This window comes from Polyodon spathula, chromosome 24 (assembly GCF_017654505.1).
Source record: "Polyodon spathula isolate WHYD16114869_AA chromosome 24, ASM1765450v1, whole genome shotgun sequence".
Classification (NCBI taxonomy): Eukaryota; Metazoa; Chordata; class Actinopteri; order Acipenseriformes; family Polyodontidae; genus Polyodon; species Polyodon spathula.
Genome location: NC_054557.1, coordinates 9,764,797 through 9,782,622, shown reverse-complemented (window position 1 = coordinate 9,782,622; position 17,826 = coordinate 9,764,797). Strand labels below are relative to the sequence as shown.

General features: G+C 36.1%; 1 protein-coding gene across 1 annotated transcript; it reads left to right on the top strand.

Moving 5' to 3' along the window:
- The first annotated feature begins 373 nt into the window (after nucleotides 1–373).
- LOC121299299 (AP-4 complex subunit epsilon-1-like) lies at nucleotides 374–14,752 on the top strand. The gene is made up of 21 exons (XM_041226978.1): nucleotides 374–612; nucleotides 1,172–1,243; nucleotides 1,801–1,924; nucleotides 2,112–2,185; nucleotides 2,275–2,396; nucleotides 2,755–2,914; nucleotides 3,246–3,412; nucleotides 3,705–3,778; nucleotides 4,636–4,758; nucleotides 5,304–5,413; nucleotides 5,875–6,014; nucleotides 6,319–6,431; nucleotides 7,445–7,563; nucleotides 7,970–8,272; nucleotides 8,810–8,921; nucleotides 10,863–11,001; nucleotides 11,492–11,750; nucleotides 12,139–12,720; nucleotides 12,952–13,142; nucleotides 13,774–13,934; nucleotides 14,376–14,752. Exons 1-21 carry the CDS (start codon nucleotides 472–474, stop codon nucleotides 14,534–14,536), a joined length of 3,447 nt encoding a protein of 1,148 aa, XP_041082912.1. The 5' UTR covers nucleotides 374–471; the 3' UTR covers nucleotides 14,537–14,752.
- Nucleotides 14,753–17,826: the final 3,074 nt, after the last annotated feature.

Below are 17,826 nucleotides of genomic sequence, written 5' to 3'. Positions count from 1 at the left end.
GGAGGCGTAAATGTGCTTATAAATATAGTTATTCCAAATTACTTCCACACTTTATTGGTATGCAATAGAATAGCCAACTGTTTTATTCTATATGGGCGGTGTTTGTTTTTGTGGTTAATTCCTAGGAGCATGTTCCATTACTGTGAGTTCCCATTTATGTACGTGAATAAAACCTTGACAACAATATTTTTTGATCACTGAGCCGACACGGTCATCCTAGACAAATATTTGAAAAGCGTCCTGGTGTAGCGCGTCCTGGTGCCCTCTAGTGTTCATAACATGATATAGACAACAGCCCTGTAAACGCAATGTCCTTTTCAAACAGATTTAATAAAGTTTTCACTTCAAACTAACAGGAAGTGACCTCTTTGAATATGGCGTTCAGCGGCGTATGATAACAAGATTATATATTTTGTGTTTATTAATATTTGCTGCTTTCTGGAGAGATTGTTTGAATGTCACGGAGTTGAAATGAGTGATGTTGTTGAAAGGACACTAACTGCCCTTCCGAATTTCCTGTCGCTGGATTCGCATCCCGGGACAGGAAAACGTTCTGTCACTTCACAATTAGGAAATCTTATCCGGAACATTACAGAACTGACATCTAAACATGTAAGCTACCTGCATGCGTTTTCTTTTGAATTAGTTATTTTGTTAAACGATACATAACGAAAACATCTTATGAAAGATAATTCGGATAGTATAGCCCATTAGTGATGCCATAGAAATACAGCTGTGGCCAAACGTTTTGCATCACCTATAGAATTTACTAATTTTGCTTCATGAAGTGAAATGAAACCTGCTGAATAATGTTTACATGTTTAATAATATACCGCGTTATAGTTGGCCATATACTTAACGAAAACAGTCACAATTTGAAAAATGTGACATTTCAAAATCAAACATGAAATGCTATACTGCTATTTATTGTCTTCCGAAAGAAAAGAAGAAAAAAAAGTCTCTATCTTAAAATGCTAGGAGATGCACTACTTTTAGCCATATCTCTATATTCGTTTTTGGAACCAGTTTGTACATTTAGGGAACCGGTTTACAGTACAAGTTTGTGTGGATTTTAATACATTCTATCAAAAAAAAAAAAAAACTGTTGAAGGCTTTTTGGTCCTGACCAATGTGCCTGTGTCTAACCATTGTTACGCACATTTTATTTTAGGATGAAGAAAAACTGATAAAGAAGGAACTAGCTGCAATTAAAGAACATGTTTCTTCTCCTAACACGACATTGGTAAGATCATGATTTATCCACCCATCCATTCCGTTTTAGATTTTCAAATGGGTCAGCATCTGTCCAAATTCTGCATTTGTGTGTTATGTTATAAGAAACAGTTTTTTGAGACATGAAACATGTTCTGTTTTTCAACAATAATCTATTTGACTTCAACCTCTTATGTGTAGCTATTAAATTAAGTTAAGAAAATCTGATACATTTTAAGAAACAGAGGAACAGTATCGTCTTTCTAACTTTTCACTTTCCAATCCTTACAGTATTTATGACATAAAAACATAGGTTAAGACACAGGGATTGAAATAAGACTTCTATTGCAGTTTCACCCATTTAGGTGTTAATACAAGCTTGAACAAGCTCAGGTGTGTCTTACTAAACCAATATATAGTAAAACTAGGAATGGATCAAAGCACTATGCAATAGGAGTCTTATTTCCATCCCTGATGCTTCATACTGTACTGTCATTTTTTTTGCTAGATACAAAAAAAGTAGTGTTTTCCTATTATACTAAATGGTGTATTTCTGACAAAAAACACTGACTATGTTATTTATTTCAGAGACAGATGAAAGAAATTATGGTGAGAATGATCTATTGTGAAATGCTGGGATATGAAGCTTCATTTGGCTATATACAAGCTATTAAACTTGCTCAGCAGGGGAGTCTCTTGGAAAAAAGAGTTGGTATGTAATTTTACACACTTATTTCTCATGACAGGACTGTGCACCACACAGGACCGTCTTAGTAGATAAATGTCATTTTATTCTTAACAGGATTCGCTTATTGGTAACTAAATGTAAAAAAGATTAAGGAGATTATCTGTAGAACATCTGTTGTACTATATGTCCTGACACTTGTGTTTCTTGACAGGCTATCTGGCTGTTTCTTTGTTTTTAAATGAAAGTCATGAGCTACTACTTCTCCTTGTGAACACAGTATTAAAGGTATAGTGAGAAAGATATATTCAGACTATATGGAACATCGTAACGTTTTATTTTCATTAATTGTTATTTTTTTTTCCATTTCGTTTTAGGATTTGCAAAGTACCAACCTTATTGAAGTTTGCATGGCATTAACTGTTGCCAGTCAGATTTTTCCAAAAGACATGATCCCAGCAGTTCTGCCACTAGTAGAGGACAAGCTCCAGCATTCAAAGTATGATTTCTTTTTTTAATTATTATTATTGGAATACAATATATGTTAAAAAGGAAAAAAAGATGACCAAAAACAAACTGAAGTCAAACACTGACTACCTGAGGTGAGGTATTCCTGATTCAAAACTATAAAACTATGGCCTTTTTCCTAAGCTATTCCAATACACATTGGGGTATTTTTTAGTCATCTTAAGAATGGATCTTGATACCATTATCAGTTATTTATGCCCTTTTGCTGTTTGTCATTCCATTGTTTAAGGAGAGACTTTGTGAAAAATGAAAGACAGATATCTTTGTTTCTGTTTTAGTTTTTTTTATGTAGTATTTTATGTTGACCAGTTTATTTTTATTTTTTTCAGAGAAATAATCCGAAGGAAGGCAGTTCTTGCACTGTGCAAGTTTTACCTGATTGCCCCTAATCAGGTCCAGCACATACATGACAAGTTTCGAAAAGCACTGTGCGATAAGGACCCTGATGTCATGGCTGCTTCATTGCACATTTACGGTCAAATGATCAAGGTTGGTTCAGGTGAAACTCAGCATAAGTGCTCTAAACAGTTTTAAAAACATCGGTCAGACAACCGCTCCCTTCTGCTTCTTCTGCCATATCCTTACACCCCCAGCTCATGCCCCGTGAACTTAAAAACATGTGGGAATTGCTGCTACTAGATCTGTACATTTCTTCCCATATTTTATATTTGGAAACAATAAAATAACATGGATCTATTTGGTGTGTGATTATATAAAATCTAGAGTATTGAACCCTGTAACCTTGTTAAAATTGATCTTGATATCCGTGTTGACTAGGATAAGAACTGATTTTGACCTATTCATTGCCTTGTTGTTTCAGGAAAACCCAGAAGGCTATAAAGATTTGACAGAAAGCTTTGTCACCATTCTAAAACAGGTTGTAGGAGGAAAACTCCCTGTGGACTTCAATTACCACAGTGTACCAGCACCATGGTTACAGATTCAACTGCTTAGAATTCTGGCATTACTAGGGAAAGACAATCAAAGGTAACCCATTTTTTAAAGTATTATACTCAAGTGTGTTTCCATCTTTAGAATTCATTTGAGTTACAATTGATCTTTTGACCACTGATGATTCAAATCTAAAAAATGTTGAGTTTTGAATATTTTATACTGTTGAAGTCAACATTCTTTATAGATGATATGAAATGGATGTTGGAAATACCAAACCCAAAAGCCACTGTCCTTCTGACTATGGTAACCATCAAGAATTCAGCACTCTGATAGTGGGTACTTTTAATGAAGGGATGTGTAACAGGTTTTTCTTCTTGGTTTACAGTACAAGTGAACTCATGTATGATGTTTTGGATGAATCTGTAAGAAGAGCAGAAATTAGTCACAACATAACATATGGTAGGTGTACAACTGGAAGGGGATGTGTGAATTGCTTCCTTTACAACACTGTAAGCTATTAAGGAGATCTGTAATGCAAATGAATATATAACCATTTCAATAGAAAACATGTTAACTAAAGCTTTTTCAGCCTCTCTTTGAGCAGTATATTTTATAAAAACCATTAAAACAAATTAATATTGAATGTATTAGAGCTCTACCATCACCCTTTGTGTGATGTCCTGTCATTGACTCGCTCTATAGTCACACATAGAATTCTATTGAGCGTATGTCCATTCCTATATTGTGTAGCCATTGTTTTGTTATGGCCGCCCTTTGTTGAAGGCATAAGCACACGAAAATGCTTTTTGTTACTGTTTGCATCTGAACACTTTGCATTCCGACACAATTCACCCTGCCAGCATTCCCTGGCGTGGGTGGCTGTCAATGATATGACGTAACAGCGGCGCCAGAAAGGATCCAATATAGCGCCAACCTGCATGCATAGCTGACCCAGAAAGCTAACAAAAAAATTGAAATACTGGCCAAACGCTTGACTTATTAACAAAATTGGTGCAGCGATATGCATTTGTTATGTATACAGAGCATTTAGAGAGCCTTGTTATTTTGAGTACAGTTACCCTTTCAGCTATAATACCCCTAACAGGGATATCACTTATACTTGGATACAGTCCATAGCTTACATTTCTTAAACTAACCGCTAATCTTATTGTAATGAAACATGTGGAGAGCAACAGCATTTTAGGTTGCAGTGTTCTGGCCTGTGTGTGGGATGATGAAAGTAATCTGTGCATTTCATATCTTTGGCACAGTTTGTATATGTATTACATACCTTGTTTTATTTGATTGTTTTTCAGCTATTTTATTTGAGTGTGTGAAGACTGTCTATACAATTTACCCCAAATCAGGTTTACTGGAAAAAGCGGCAACATGTATTGGGAAGTTTGTTTTGTCACACAAAATTAACCTTAAATACCTAGGTAAGGAGTTTGTTGTTGAAATGTTTAAATAAGTTATATGGCTTTACTACCACAGTTGACTATTAGTTTTTCAAAGCATGAGAATCTTGGGGTCTATGGAGGTGTCTGTCTGTATTGTCTTGATACTATGTTGACACCAGCATAAAATACAGTAGTAAAGATTATTCCATTGACCTAAAGCTTTCTTCCGTTCTAAAGTTTACTTTTTCAATTATGTCTTTAAGTTATAGTTTGTTATTAGTTATATTTTAGTTTATATATATATGGTACACCAGTACATGTATGCAAATTATTTTACTTTAAGGGCTGCTTTTATAGACCAAGATTAGTATTAATCAACATCCTTTCCTAAACTAATATTAGGCAATTAGATTAGTGGTAATCGGGGTCTGTGAAACCATCCAGTAATGTTTGCTCCTCATTTAAAGCCTAGTTTAAATAGTTCCTTTAATACATTGCTGATTCTGCTGTGATTCATATTTATTGAAAAATACTGAGACTCATATCTGTGTGTCACTAATAATGATCACCTCTTGTTTTGTTAGGATTAAAAGCACTGACCTATGTAATCCAGCAAAATCCTAACCTAGCTCTTCAGCATCAAATGACAATTATTGAGTGCTTGGATCATTCTGACCCAATTATCAAGCGAGAGGTAAAATGTGTTTTTTGTTTTCCCTTAAGTGTTTGCACAACCTGTGTGTGCTCATTTAAGATTTAAGGTGACGGTGCTTGAGAGTTAAGAAAAGAAGCACAGGCAGGAAAATTGTAAATAAAATCCACCTACGTTCTCAAATGTTTCTCACATGTCTGTTGCACAGATTACACAGAGATAATATCTTATCAAGACAATATTAGTATGAATGAGTAAATGGAGTACTGTACAATGAAAAAGGTCTGAATTGTAAACAGTATTAAATTGCTGAATTTTATATGAGAGTATACCTATTGGCTGATACAGTAGTTCACTCCTTTGAAGCTGTTTGTGTGTCAGTGTTGTTTTTGTGTTCCATGCTGTTGATGTGACACTGTTTGAATGTCTGAATGACATGTCTGAAATTATTTCATAATCATTTTGGTGAATTATTGTTATCAAGTCTTTTCTGTTCTTTGCAGACACTGGAGCTGCTGTATCGAATAACCAATGGCCAGAATGTGACGGTCATTGTGGAAAAGATGCTTGATTTTCTAAGGCAAAGTAAAGACGAATACACAACTATTGACCTGGTTGGAAAAGTTGCAGAGCTAGCTGAGAAATATCCTTTCACTGACAGTAACTAAAAAGAGAACTCCTAATGTATCCTGAGATCAAATATACAAACGGGAAACCTAAAGATAAGAATTGTACTCCCCAACAGTTATAAAAAACAGAACTGTAAGTGGATGATTCATAAACAACAGATAATATAATTTTTGCTTGATTAGTAAAACTTGTATGTGTTTTGTCATAATGGCTTTATTTAATTATAATAGATTACACGGAAAATTATTTCTTGATTATTAATAAATTACTGAAATTAAAAAAAAAAAAGCCACTGTTTTTCCTATCAGTGTTTGTACATATGCCCCAGACAACGAGTGGTTCATCCAGACCATGAACACTGTGCTTTCAGTGGGAGGTGACGTAATGCAACCTGATATCCCCAACAACTTCCTGAGGCTACTTGCGGAAGGTTAGTGGTGCATTTAAAAAGACAAAAAAGTGATACTACAGGAGGAATGCACAGTGTTGGTTGTGGCGTAGGAATATTACTACATTTTTTACAGGAATGCACCATGTACTCAAAACCTGAGACTGGGGCTCTGCTTTGTCTCAGTGGCTCGTTTGCTGGCAGACTAAAAGGTCACAGATTGAAATGGCTCACATCAATTTTCTGTTTGTATTCAATCTATTGACACCACAGCAGATAATGTGGGGTTTCTGTGTTTCAGGTGATGAATGAAAATTGGTGTTGTCTTGTCAGTAACAACTGCATTGTGACCCTGGTACCCCCCCCCCCAGCAACCCCCCCCCCCCCCCCCCCCCCCCCCCCACACACACACACACACACACGGCCCCTTTTTGGAAGTATATAGTGCTAGTACAGAGTAGAAATAGAGATGCAAAATCCTAACAAAATGAAGTGATATACTGTTGTAACAAATTAATTGAATTATTAGCTTGTAGTCATAAACAAGGACATGTTTGTTATGCTTTAATGGTAATTGTGTTTTATTAAGGTGGATGTGCAATTAATAATACTAACTGAACTTGTAACCTCTTGATAACTTGTGAGTGTGATTTTCTTTAATGAAGATGCAGCACTTTGCTGATGTACAATCGTTTACCACAGTGATTCACTGTACTGTATTATTCATACTGTACTGTCTCTAAACCTTGAGATACATATGTTTTATTCCCATATTAACTATATTTGAACAAATTGCTATAGTACACCAAAGAATGTAAGCAAAACCAAGTGACTTGCTTGTTTTCATATTCATATCTTTGCTTTACTTGCACTGCTGCAACAGCCAAGTGTTGTTGCTTAATGTATTTCCCAGGGAACAACTAGTGCCTTTTCATTTTCAGTTGTCTTACTATTTGGTTAAATGTGATTCTCACAAGTGTTCTTGTCACTGATTATTTAGGCTGTGTTTAGCCTCAGTTTAATAAATATATATATATACTTTGTTTTTCTTCCAGGGTTTGATAATGAAGCTGAAGACCGTCAGTTAAGGCTGCATGCCGTGAACTCCTATCTTTCACTTCTAGAGAAAGACACTGTTAATTTTCCCCAGCGTTTTCTACAAGTTATAAGCTGGGTAAGGAGCATGCCTTTTTTTCTGTCTTAATTACAGACATGATCCTGGTCTGAAAATATTACACACAGTGTGAGCTTTGAACTTTTATCATAGTGTTAGCTACATGAAAGCTTATCCCAGTTATCCACATACAGCATCTGCTTTCACTCAACCTTCACCCAGTACAAAGAGATTTGCTTTGTTTCTCCAGAGCAGCAGAAAACATATAACTTCCTTTAACCTTTTCAGGGAATGCAAAAAAATCTGATAACAGCTGTACTGGCTGCTATGGAAAATGGCTTTAATTGAAGTCAAATGTCTGACAGAGTTTATGATGTACAGTAAACATTGCAAACAGTATGCACGTTTTGTTGTTTATTGTAATATTGCTTATTTTTCCATTTAAATGCAGTTGTTTCTTCCCCAGGTTCTAGGAGAGTATTTTTTTCTTAAAGCAGAGACCAAGCCAGAAGTGGTGCTTGATAAACTAGGAAGATTGCTTGATCAAAGCTCTGTCACTTCCGAAACTAAAGGCTGGATCATGGCTGCAATCACAAAGATTTCGTCTCATACAGCGTGTTCAAACACAGTGGCTGAAATAGCACAGAAATATAGCACATCTCTGGATACAGTTCTAAGACAACATGCCTTTGAGCTGAAGCATCTGAATGAGGACCGAGATCTCATCAGAAGAGTTTTACCCCTGGATGCTAGTTATGAAGATATAGAGGTACAGTAAAACATTTCTTGGTTCATAATAAAATGAAATGGTTGTATGAAGTATTTTCTGATATAATGCAGTGTATTGGCAACTGTCAAAAAAAAAAAAAAGATTATTAACTAAACATATTCATGTCATATTTAAAATAATATTGAAAGAGGTGTAAGTAATTTAAAATTTTGTGTTCACAATTTCTAAATATATCCAACCATGCTAAAAGCATGCATTCACATTTATATTGCACCCCCAAATCCAGACTACAGTCTAGTGAATATAATCTCTAGGGAGTCATGTCAAGAGTTTATCCAACCACACAGGGCATGGATCATGTGAGGAGGTCAGTTAGCAGAGGAGCAGCAAGGGGTGGTGTAACAGATTTTCAAACCACTGCATTTTGTGTTTAGACATCCCAAGGGGGAATATCAGAAGTGCTAAGGAGTTCGAAGCAGATGTTATTGTTCTAAGAGGTTGTTTACTGAACTTTTTGTCATTACACTTCAGAATATATTGTGGGTTAATCACACCCTGTTGTTTTTATTTATTTAGGTGGACACTTCACTGTCTTTTCTGGATGGATTTGTGGCTGATGCTTTGGGTCGCGGTGCTGCTCCTTATAAACCTCACCATCAAAGACAAGAGGAGCTCTCACAGGAGAAAGGTGCCTTTAACAGCTAGTGTGAAATTATCACTGTGCACTTTCCAGAACACCCTGTACTTTTTAAAATATTTGACAGTTACAACACACTGTGCTGAAGCGTGAAGTAATCTATTCCTGTCCCTATTGATGGAGCATCTTTTACCTTAATGTACTCTGTTGTTTCTAAGGTAACGGGCAAATCAATACACCTGCAACAGTCGCCCTCTCATCAGCTTTTCTGTCTATTCCACATTGTAAACCCTTTTGACAAACTTGAAGGCAACGGCTGCTGGCAGCAAGTTATTTCCATTTTCTCTGCTTCAGCAAGTTTCCAGTTTTCACATTGAAAAATCAATTCTGTGCGCTAGACGTGTTGAAAACAGTTGGTGGTGTGTCAGTGTTGTTATGTAAGTGTTCAGGAAGTGTGAATCCTTTTTTTTTTTTTTTTCTAAGTGAATAAAATTGAAGTTGGATACAAAAACATAGAAAGTTCTCAATAAAAATAAATGTTGTTTTTAATAATAATAATAATAATAATAATAATAATAATAATAATAATAATAATAATAATAATAAAATAACAACAACAACAACAAAGAAAAGGTTGTACACAGCAGTTTACTTTGTCAGGTTAATTTGCTGGAACAGATGGTATCCTGCATATGCTAGCTGCTATCATATGGTTTATCACAAGTTTATAAAAAGCACCTCTAATAAGTGCCACATTGATTCCACCTCCCCCGTATCAGAAAAGCTCCTCATGACAGTAGCTAAGGGCTTGACTAGTAATACAAAATACTATATTTTTGGCGCTTCTACTGCTTATTGACAGATGTTTTAGAAAGGCTAGTATGTTTTGTGAACAACAGTTCCTATTTTACTAATACAATCAAATAGAAGTCTGGTCTGTTTTAGCTTCAAAATATTTTTGTCTGTAGGAAGAATGTGCCTAATGGAAATGTGATGCAGTGTATGTATTTTGTAAGTAATCTTGGAGTTACTTAAGAATCCTCTAAGATACTGAGTTCACTGCACAGTGAAAGAAGCAAGGTTAACCCAGCCAGTTGAGAGTTGAACCAAAATAGTGTGGCTCACAATATTAGAACGTACAAAGAAAACATAAAAATACAATTAACACAAAAGTACAAAAAACAAGGTGAAGCATTGCAATGAAATGCATTATTTTTAATATATGGATATTAATTGATCTGTGACAACCCCAAAAAACCTTTTCTGACAAAAGACTGCAAGGATATAAGTGATTCAATACATGTATTGTGTACAAGATATGCAGAGCTAACCTTTACATTTTCAAAGGTTGTATAACCTGTGCCTATTGTGTCCCAGCGCCATCATGTGGTAGGAATGTGAAATAGGCTGTTTTTGCTCAACATGGAACACACTCTGAGAAAGGAGGTGCTTACCAGTAACTTTAAGGAGGTGATACAGTTCAGAGTGCCTGTCTAAAAAAACCTGCTTCCATTAGGGCAGACATTTTCCTTTGCCTTTTCTAATAGATATTTTAGTTTTCAGTCTGTTTATTTAGCTATTTAGCAGACATCTGGACAACTCTGCATATGGCATTTTGGAAGAAAACCAGAAAAACATGCCTTGAAGTGTACTGTCAAGCCAAATGCAGCAGAATATCTCTGAGAGCCAACCATTGGTTTCTGTTAATGCCTATGCTTATTTCAAGATCAAATATGCAAGTTCAATGCCATTAAAAACATGTATTATTAGTATTATTATTATTATTATTATTATTATTATTACTATTATTATTATTATTATTAGTGTTACATAATCATGGAGCTGTTGTAAACTTTTGTTCCTGACTGGTGTAAATTAACAGGCTGCAGAAACTTTTCAGTATAGATAATATTTTAAATACTGTAAGTTTAATCAAGGAGGGGGTAGGATAGCAAATTTCTCATCGTGCTTTCTTCTTGTGTTATATTCTAGCCCTGAATTTTGAGCCCTATGGACTGTCCTTACCTGTCAGCCTGTCATCTTGCAGCATCACTGGGAGACAGTCTCCTACAGGCCTCTCGCTAAGCTCTGGACTGTCGGGGAACAGCACAGAAATGGGTCCAAAAGGAGGGTACGTTCTCTCTGCTTTCTGTTACCGAGCCTGGCATAGACAGAACTGCAGAATATATTTTAAAGGTGCATGTGCCAGGTCTTTCAAGGCTAAACCAAAGGGACTGATCTTCACCATTTGACATTTAACACTGGTGGAAAGAATAACCTCTTTTTAATCTCTGACTTTTGCATGACTTTATGTTTTTTTTTTTATTGCATTAACCCTCTAGAGGACATTCATTTGTCATTAAATGTACTTTATTTTGTGTCGAAGGAGAATCCCAGATTCACAAATCTAGATTTTCTTTGTTGTGTTTTATTTGTTAGTCAGTGTACCTTGCCTCTCGATATTTTTGGGCCATCATATGGACTTAAAATAAACAAGGCAAAAAACTGTGATTTCCAGTCATTGCTCAGTTGGTCAATAAAATGTATCCTCTTTTGAGGCACCAATTTGTTTTCATAGCAAAGACAGTATTTGAACTGAAATCGATTCTCTTCTTTTCCAGATCAAACAGCCTTAAGCTTGAAGGTGTGAGGAATGTGTGGGGTACAGAGGGCTACCTGCCTCAGAAAGAAACCACAGCAGAAGGCATCCTGCAGGTCTTGTCCAGTCATGAGGGACCCAGCACCCAAGAGAGTGCTGTGGAGAATGCATCGCTGCAGCCTGACCTGCCCTCTCCAAAAATACCTGAGAAAGACCAGGAAAAGCAGCAGCTGGCATCATCACTCTTCGTAGGACTGGGATCGCACAACACCATCTGCCTGGTGAATTACTGCTCTTTTGTTTTTCAGTCTACAGACATAGTGTAACTGTGTGGAGTGTGTGGAAGCAATTATTGTATTCTTATTATTATTACTTTCTTTTTGAAAATATGGCCAAGCCATAATTAAAGTGCTTTGGGGCCAAAGTTATTTTCTACCATGTAAATGAATTGCAATTGTCAGTCCTGTCGTTGTAGCATATTGTGGGCTCATATGGACAATGCTTCCATCAGTATTTTTCATATGTGTTCTAGACACCAGGAAGCTTTTCTGTACCTATAAATCTAATGCATATCTATTTCTCTTATCCACGTCTAATCATATTTACAATAACATTTTTAATGGTTTCATATGGGAGGTCTACAAGATATAAACTCTTTATTTCCTACAGATGGGAAAATCTGAAAACAGTTCACAAAGGTTCAGAAGGAAAACAAACAAAACACAAGAATCTTCAAATGCCAGTGAGAAATTCTCAGATTCCTCTATTTCTTCCCGGAGTACAGTAGAAAGCATCATGGATAATAACATTTTGGAAAACAGTAGCAGAGAGCAAGAAACAGAACTGATAACGCTAAACCAGTCATCAAACAAAGCGTCTGAATTTCAGGACTCTACAACACCTGATGGTTTGTTGTCTGGGGGAGAGCGGGAGAAGCAGGACACACCTTCAGACCTCTCAGGGCTGGCTCCTTCATTGTTTACAGGTGGCGACATGGTGATCTTACAGCCCTCCTGTACTGCTGCAGAAAACGAACAACCTCCAGCTACCAGGCCTCCTCCTTCTCTGCCAACAGAACTATCTCAGCTGGCTCATTCAGGAGTTCAAGGACTTTGTTCTAATGAAAGTATAGCTGTTTCAGCCTGTAAAATTTACAAAAATGACTCTGTAGTATTAGTTGTTTTTATAACAAATCAAAGCACCTCAGCCATTAAAGACATTATGGTTAGATTTGCACCTACGAAACTGAAGGTAAGATACCTCACTCGCAATGTACTGGGTCTAAAGGGGTTGTTTGTGTACCTAAAGTGTATACAGGTCTCTACTAACAGTGTATATGGACATATTTATGTCAGTAAAAATATGCATATTCTTAGGCCACTATTTAGATCAATTAATTTGACCAGACTGTATTTTAGAGATTTGGTTAATTGGAAGTGGTTTGTGAGGTGCCAATAGCCTCTCTTCCATAATGTCTTGCAGGTTTCTGAAAGCACAAGCCATGGGTTTCCATTGCTTGAAGGCCAAAATACAGCAAACTGTCAGTGCTCTGTTTTGATGGAGAAGCCCTGTGCACAAGGAGCACTTGTTGGCAGCGTCACTTACCAGATGGAACCTGAGAAATCGTCAGAACTACAGTTTTCACTAGCCTTTGCATTGGCAGATTTTATCAGGTACAGTACTGTTCACATTGACTTATAAGCAGGTGTAATTATCATGAAGTTCTTTGTGTTGCTACCTGCAGGAAGCACTACAGTGTAATCAGTAAAACTTTGCAAGTAGAAAAACATTTTGACATTTCTTCATTTGATGAAGATGTATCTTAATTTGACCTGTAAGATTCCTGGCCTTGAAAGTGAGGCACTTAAGACATATCACAGAATAAATAATGGCAAAGTTAGCCTACCATAAAGCTTAATTAACATTTGAACCTAGTCTCTTCAGTAAAAAACAATCTGTAGTCATGGCAATGCCTCTGTCTAGAAAGCTTCGTCAGCAGTAATGCCTCTTGGATGGGGAAATGCACTGCTTGAGGGAAAGGGAAAGTAATACATCTGTAAGCACTCCACTGAAACAAATTGGCTTTAAAATGGGTTAATCATTATGCAGTTACTGCATGATGTGGTATATTTTACTTACTGGCAGTTTACATATTTTCAATTGTTCTTGTGTCCTCTTTTATTTTATTTTTTTTCCAGTGTCTTTATTTTTGGTGGGTAAATAGGTATTTCCTAAACTCCATTTAGAAAGTGTAGGTGATCACAGTTCAAAATTACTGAGCACTGTGTTCTCTTTTGACCCCAGGCCCCTGACAATATCCACAGAAGAATATGGCAAGCTTTGGCTGGCCTTTTCCAACGATGTGAAGCAGAATCTCAAGTTATTGTCAGATGCAAAGGATCCTCTTACTGCAACACTGAATGCATTGAAGGAAACATTACAGCTTCATATTGTTGACATTATAGGTAGGTATTGTTCATTTTACTGTTCAGTTCAGTGGGACACTCTACTGTGTTTTCTAGTGTTAAACAATCAATCAGCGTGTGAGCAATCAATTAATCACAATTACGTGCGATAAGGAATTGAGTTCAAAAAATAAATAAAAAAGGAATCAATAGTTTCAAGCTAATGTCTTCAATTGTTTTTAAATGTCTTTGCAAACTTAGCCTTTTAATACATAATACATTCTATGTTCCTGGAACTGAGTTAAACCTTTCCAAGAAAACAAATGTGCAATGTCAGGCATAACGATAGACCTCTGGCCATTTCAGTTTTGACTTTGCTATTAGTCTAATGTACAGTAAATGGCTTATCAGTGTAACACGTGTATGTATTTGTAATGGAGTTAATGAGTTTGGATAAAAGGAGTTCCAGAGTAGATAATGGCATTTCATGTTTTTCAACAGGCATGGAAGGTATAGTAGCATGTCAGCTGCTTCCAGCCACCCCCTGCCTGCTGCATTGCCGAGTCAACACTGGAATGTTGGCTGTGTGGCTCCGATCCCCTTCACCTGATCTCCCTGACTGTTTACTGTATCAGTGCCAAAAGGCCATTCAGGAATTGTGATTGAAGTTCAGTATGTGTCTTGAGTGCAATATTTGTTATGTATTTTATTATGTATTAGAGTTTGTGTGTGTGTGTGTGTCTGTGTGTGTATGTATCATGTGTCTCATATCTAAGGTGAACGGGGACAATTTGGGACAGTTCCGGCTTTTCAACTCACAACCCAGTGCATTCTGGTACGTTTTACCTGTCTCAGGTGCCATTATTTCCTTTAAGAGAAGCAGGACTATGCTTACCAGAATGCACTGGGTTGTGAGTTGAAAAGCCTGAACTGTCCCAAACTGAACACAGAGCCATATGGTCACCTTACACGTATCTCATTATAATTGTCAAATAATGTGGATAAACCATTAGAGTGACGTGTGAGGAACATCTTCATATCCGATTTCAGTCTGTTATGGTTTACTTATGTACCATATGAGATCTTAAATATGTTAATCGATTTTTATCATCACCACCCCCCCCCACTCCCCACATCAAATTAACCTGTTATTTTAAGTATTCTGCTGCAGTAGTTTTAAAGTAGAATTTCTTGTTTTCCTTTTTTTTTTTTACACATACATTCTATGTCACTTACTGTACCTCAGGGAAAGCAGTGTTGTAGAATGGGAGTCTAGTTCACAGTCAGAAAGAAGCATTGGACTGAGGGGATACCTATGGGTCTTCTCTCTGTGTAGGTGGCTCCAGCTCCACTGCTCAAGTAGTAAGTGATCCAGCTATAGGGTGCAATGTGACTTAAGCAGATTGAGGCAAACCCCAGGACACACTTGTATGGTTAGACCCTGTAATGAGCTGTATTGCCACCAAACCAAAATCTCACTGAGCATCTCTGGGTTGTTTTTGACAGAAGGGTAAACTGCAGATCACCCATGATGGCAAGCTACTGCACATGCTGTGCAGAAACTATGCACACATGTTTTGATAGTATGCCAAAGTGTTAGACATCTGCTCTTAATTAAGCATACACTGACTCACCCCATACCAAAGATCACAATGAGGCAATACAGCATGTTGCTTGATTAAAGAAGACAATTAAGAACAATACACCCTGATCACCCATTATTAGTTCCCACAACCAAAAAAAAAAAAAAAATAGTACGATAAGCATGAATATTATATAATTAAGAAATATTGCTTATGTGTGTTACAAACGAGTGCAAAAACATGTATGGCTTTGAGCCAATAGTCCACTCTTTTTCTGCATGCACATTTCTCAAGCAAAAGTTAACTATGTAGTTTTGCCTTTTTTTTGCACTTGTAATGAACAAAAGTACAGTATATACATTTTTAATATATTCAAAAGTTTTTAGATTTTCAAGTGTGCGGTTTGAAGTTCCCATATTTTCTTATGATATTATTTTACCTGTCATTTATATCTGTAATCCATTATTGATAAGTGAAAAATGTTTGCATGGTGCAGTGCACTGACTCGATTGTTATGAAGAGACTTGTTTTGTTATCAGGCTTCATTTTAACTTTCCTAATTTTAAGTTTCCCTTATAATTTCAGATATTTAAAACCATCAGTGCAAATACTTAATACGTCCCAGTTTTTTAAACTGAAAAATAGAATGTTTCAAGTTTCTGTCTGTGATTTAAAAGTGAAGAGTTTCTTGCTTTGACAAGGTACCATAAATACAAATCAGAGAGGTTTAATACCTGTTTAAGCAGCTTGATCACAAGACTTGTGATCAAGCTGCTTGTATCTATTACTCTATTACTCACAAGGCACCATTATATCTGTTTTTGTTATGTCTTATTAGTGCTACAATGTTGCTGAGATAGACATTATTGTGTATGTGCTTGTACTGTATCATACCTCAAAAATGAAATCTTATAAGTGAAGTATTACTGGGATGTTTTACTGATATTTTGTTATAAGTGAAAATGTCATCAGTTTTTTTTTTTTTTTTACACATAGCCTTACTGGTTGGAACATAATTTTTTTCTGAATATACATTTACATATATTCACATATGCCTTGAAAATAGAAAATGCTTTTTTTTACATGGCATAGGTGACAAAAGTTGAACTAAGTATGTATTCCACCACTAGTCTTAATAAAGGTAACCAAAAGCCTTATGTTTATAAAACAAGATGGGGTGTTAACTTGTGCCTGTGGTACAGATGATCAATTTACTAACTGATGCCTGTCATGCAGTTCTAATTATTTCAGAATGTAATAAATATGGTATGCTTAATAAAGTCGTCTTTTCATTGTGTCATCTGATGTAAACGGTTTACATGTATCATATTATTTTAGATTCTGTATAGAATGGCAATTTCAACAGAAAATTAAACAAAACACAAAGTCTTATTCACAAAGCTTTAAATCATGAATGAAATAATCTACTGTATTAAAACAATAGCAGAATACGTAAGTTAATGTAACCGTTGGGGGAAAAAAACACTGCTGTACAGTGCCTAATGTTAAACAGCCTCCTCGTTAGCCAGACCACATGAGGGCAGCACCAGTCGTTTTTTAGTACTTTCTGCAGTCCTCCTTACAGCTGCTGTCTGTGACAGGACACATTTTGAATGCTACAGACATGGCAATAAGTACATGACATTTTCAGCTACTGAATATTTTGTATCTTTTTATATAATAACCCTGTTGGGGATTAAAGCATCAGGAGACTAATGAGTGTCCAGCATCATGTACATGCAAGTGAAAAGTAGACAGTTATTCGGCCCAGGTCGACTCACTGAAGCAACCAGGGGAATTCTTAAAACCATTGTTAATGTATGTTAAAAAAAATGATCAGTCTAGAACGATATTGGACAGTATTTTATGTGAATAAAGTATACTATCAGGTCCATACATTACATTGTATTATTATTGCCTAAATAGTCAGCAGTGTGATTTCTATCACCAGAAAGCAGACCTTGCTGACCGGTGTGTTTAGACTTTTTTGAACTATTTCACTGCATTTGTCCTTGCAGCAGTAGGAAGTTATGAAGACATCTCAGAAAGATTTATTTATTTATTTAGTTGTTTATTTATAATAGTAAAGGTTACGTAAGGTTTTAAGGAAACAACCTTTTCAAATATGTAAACAGTATTTTAAAATGCAATTTGACAAACTTTTAATTATGTAAGTGCTTTCAGGTAGCGGAGTGCCCTGGGTCACATTTATTTAGACCTTATAAAAGGGCTTCAGGCAATATACTTATACTGTTCAAGATACTTTATGTATGAGAAGTAATGGCAAACTAACATGTAATGATTTCACCTGGAGTTGAAGCATGATAGCTCTACTGTAGTAATATTTTGCACTTCACAGGTATGTAACA

What these genes read in the sequence shown, in the direction of transcription:
- LOC121299299 (XM_041226978.1), top strand. Translation starts at nt 472, where the DNA reads ATGAGTGATGTTGTTGAAAGGACACTAACTGCCCTTCCGAATTTCCTG. An exon ending in GTTGCAGAGCTAGCTGAGAA is followed by an intron (nt 6,015 to 6,318) that starts ATATCCTTTCAC and finishes CAGTGTTTGTAC; the next exon opens with ATATGCCCCAGACAACGAGT. An exon ending in TTCTACAAGTTATAAGCTGG is followed by an intron (nt 7,564 to 7,969) that starts GTAAGGAGCATG and finishes TTTCTTCCCCAG; the next exon opens with GTTCTAGGAGAGTATTTTTT.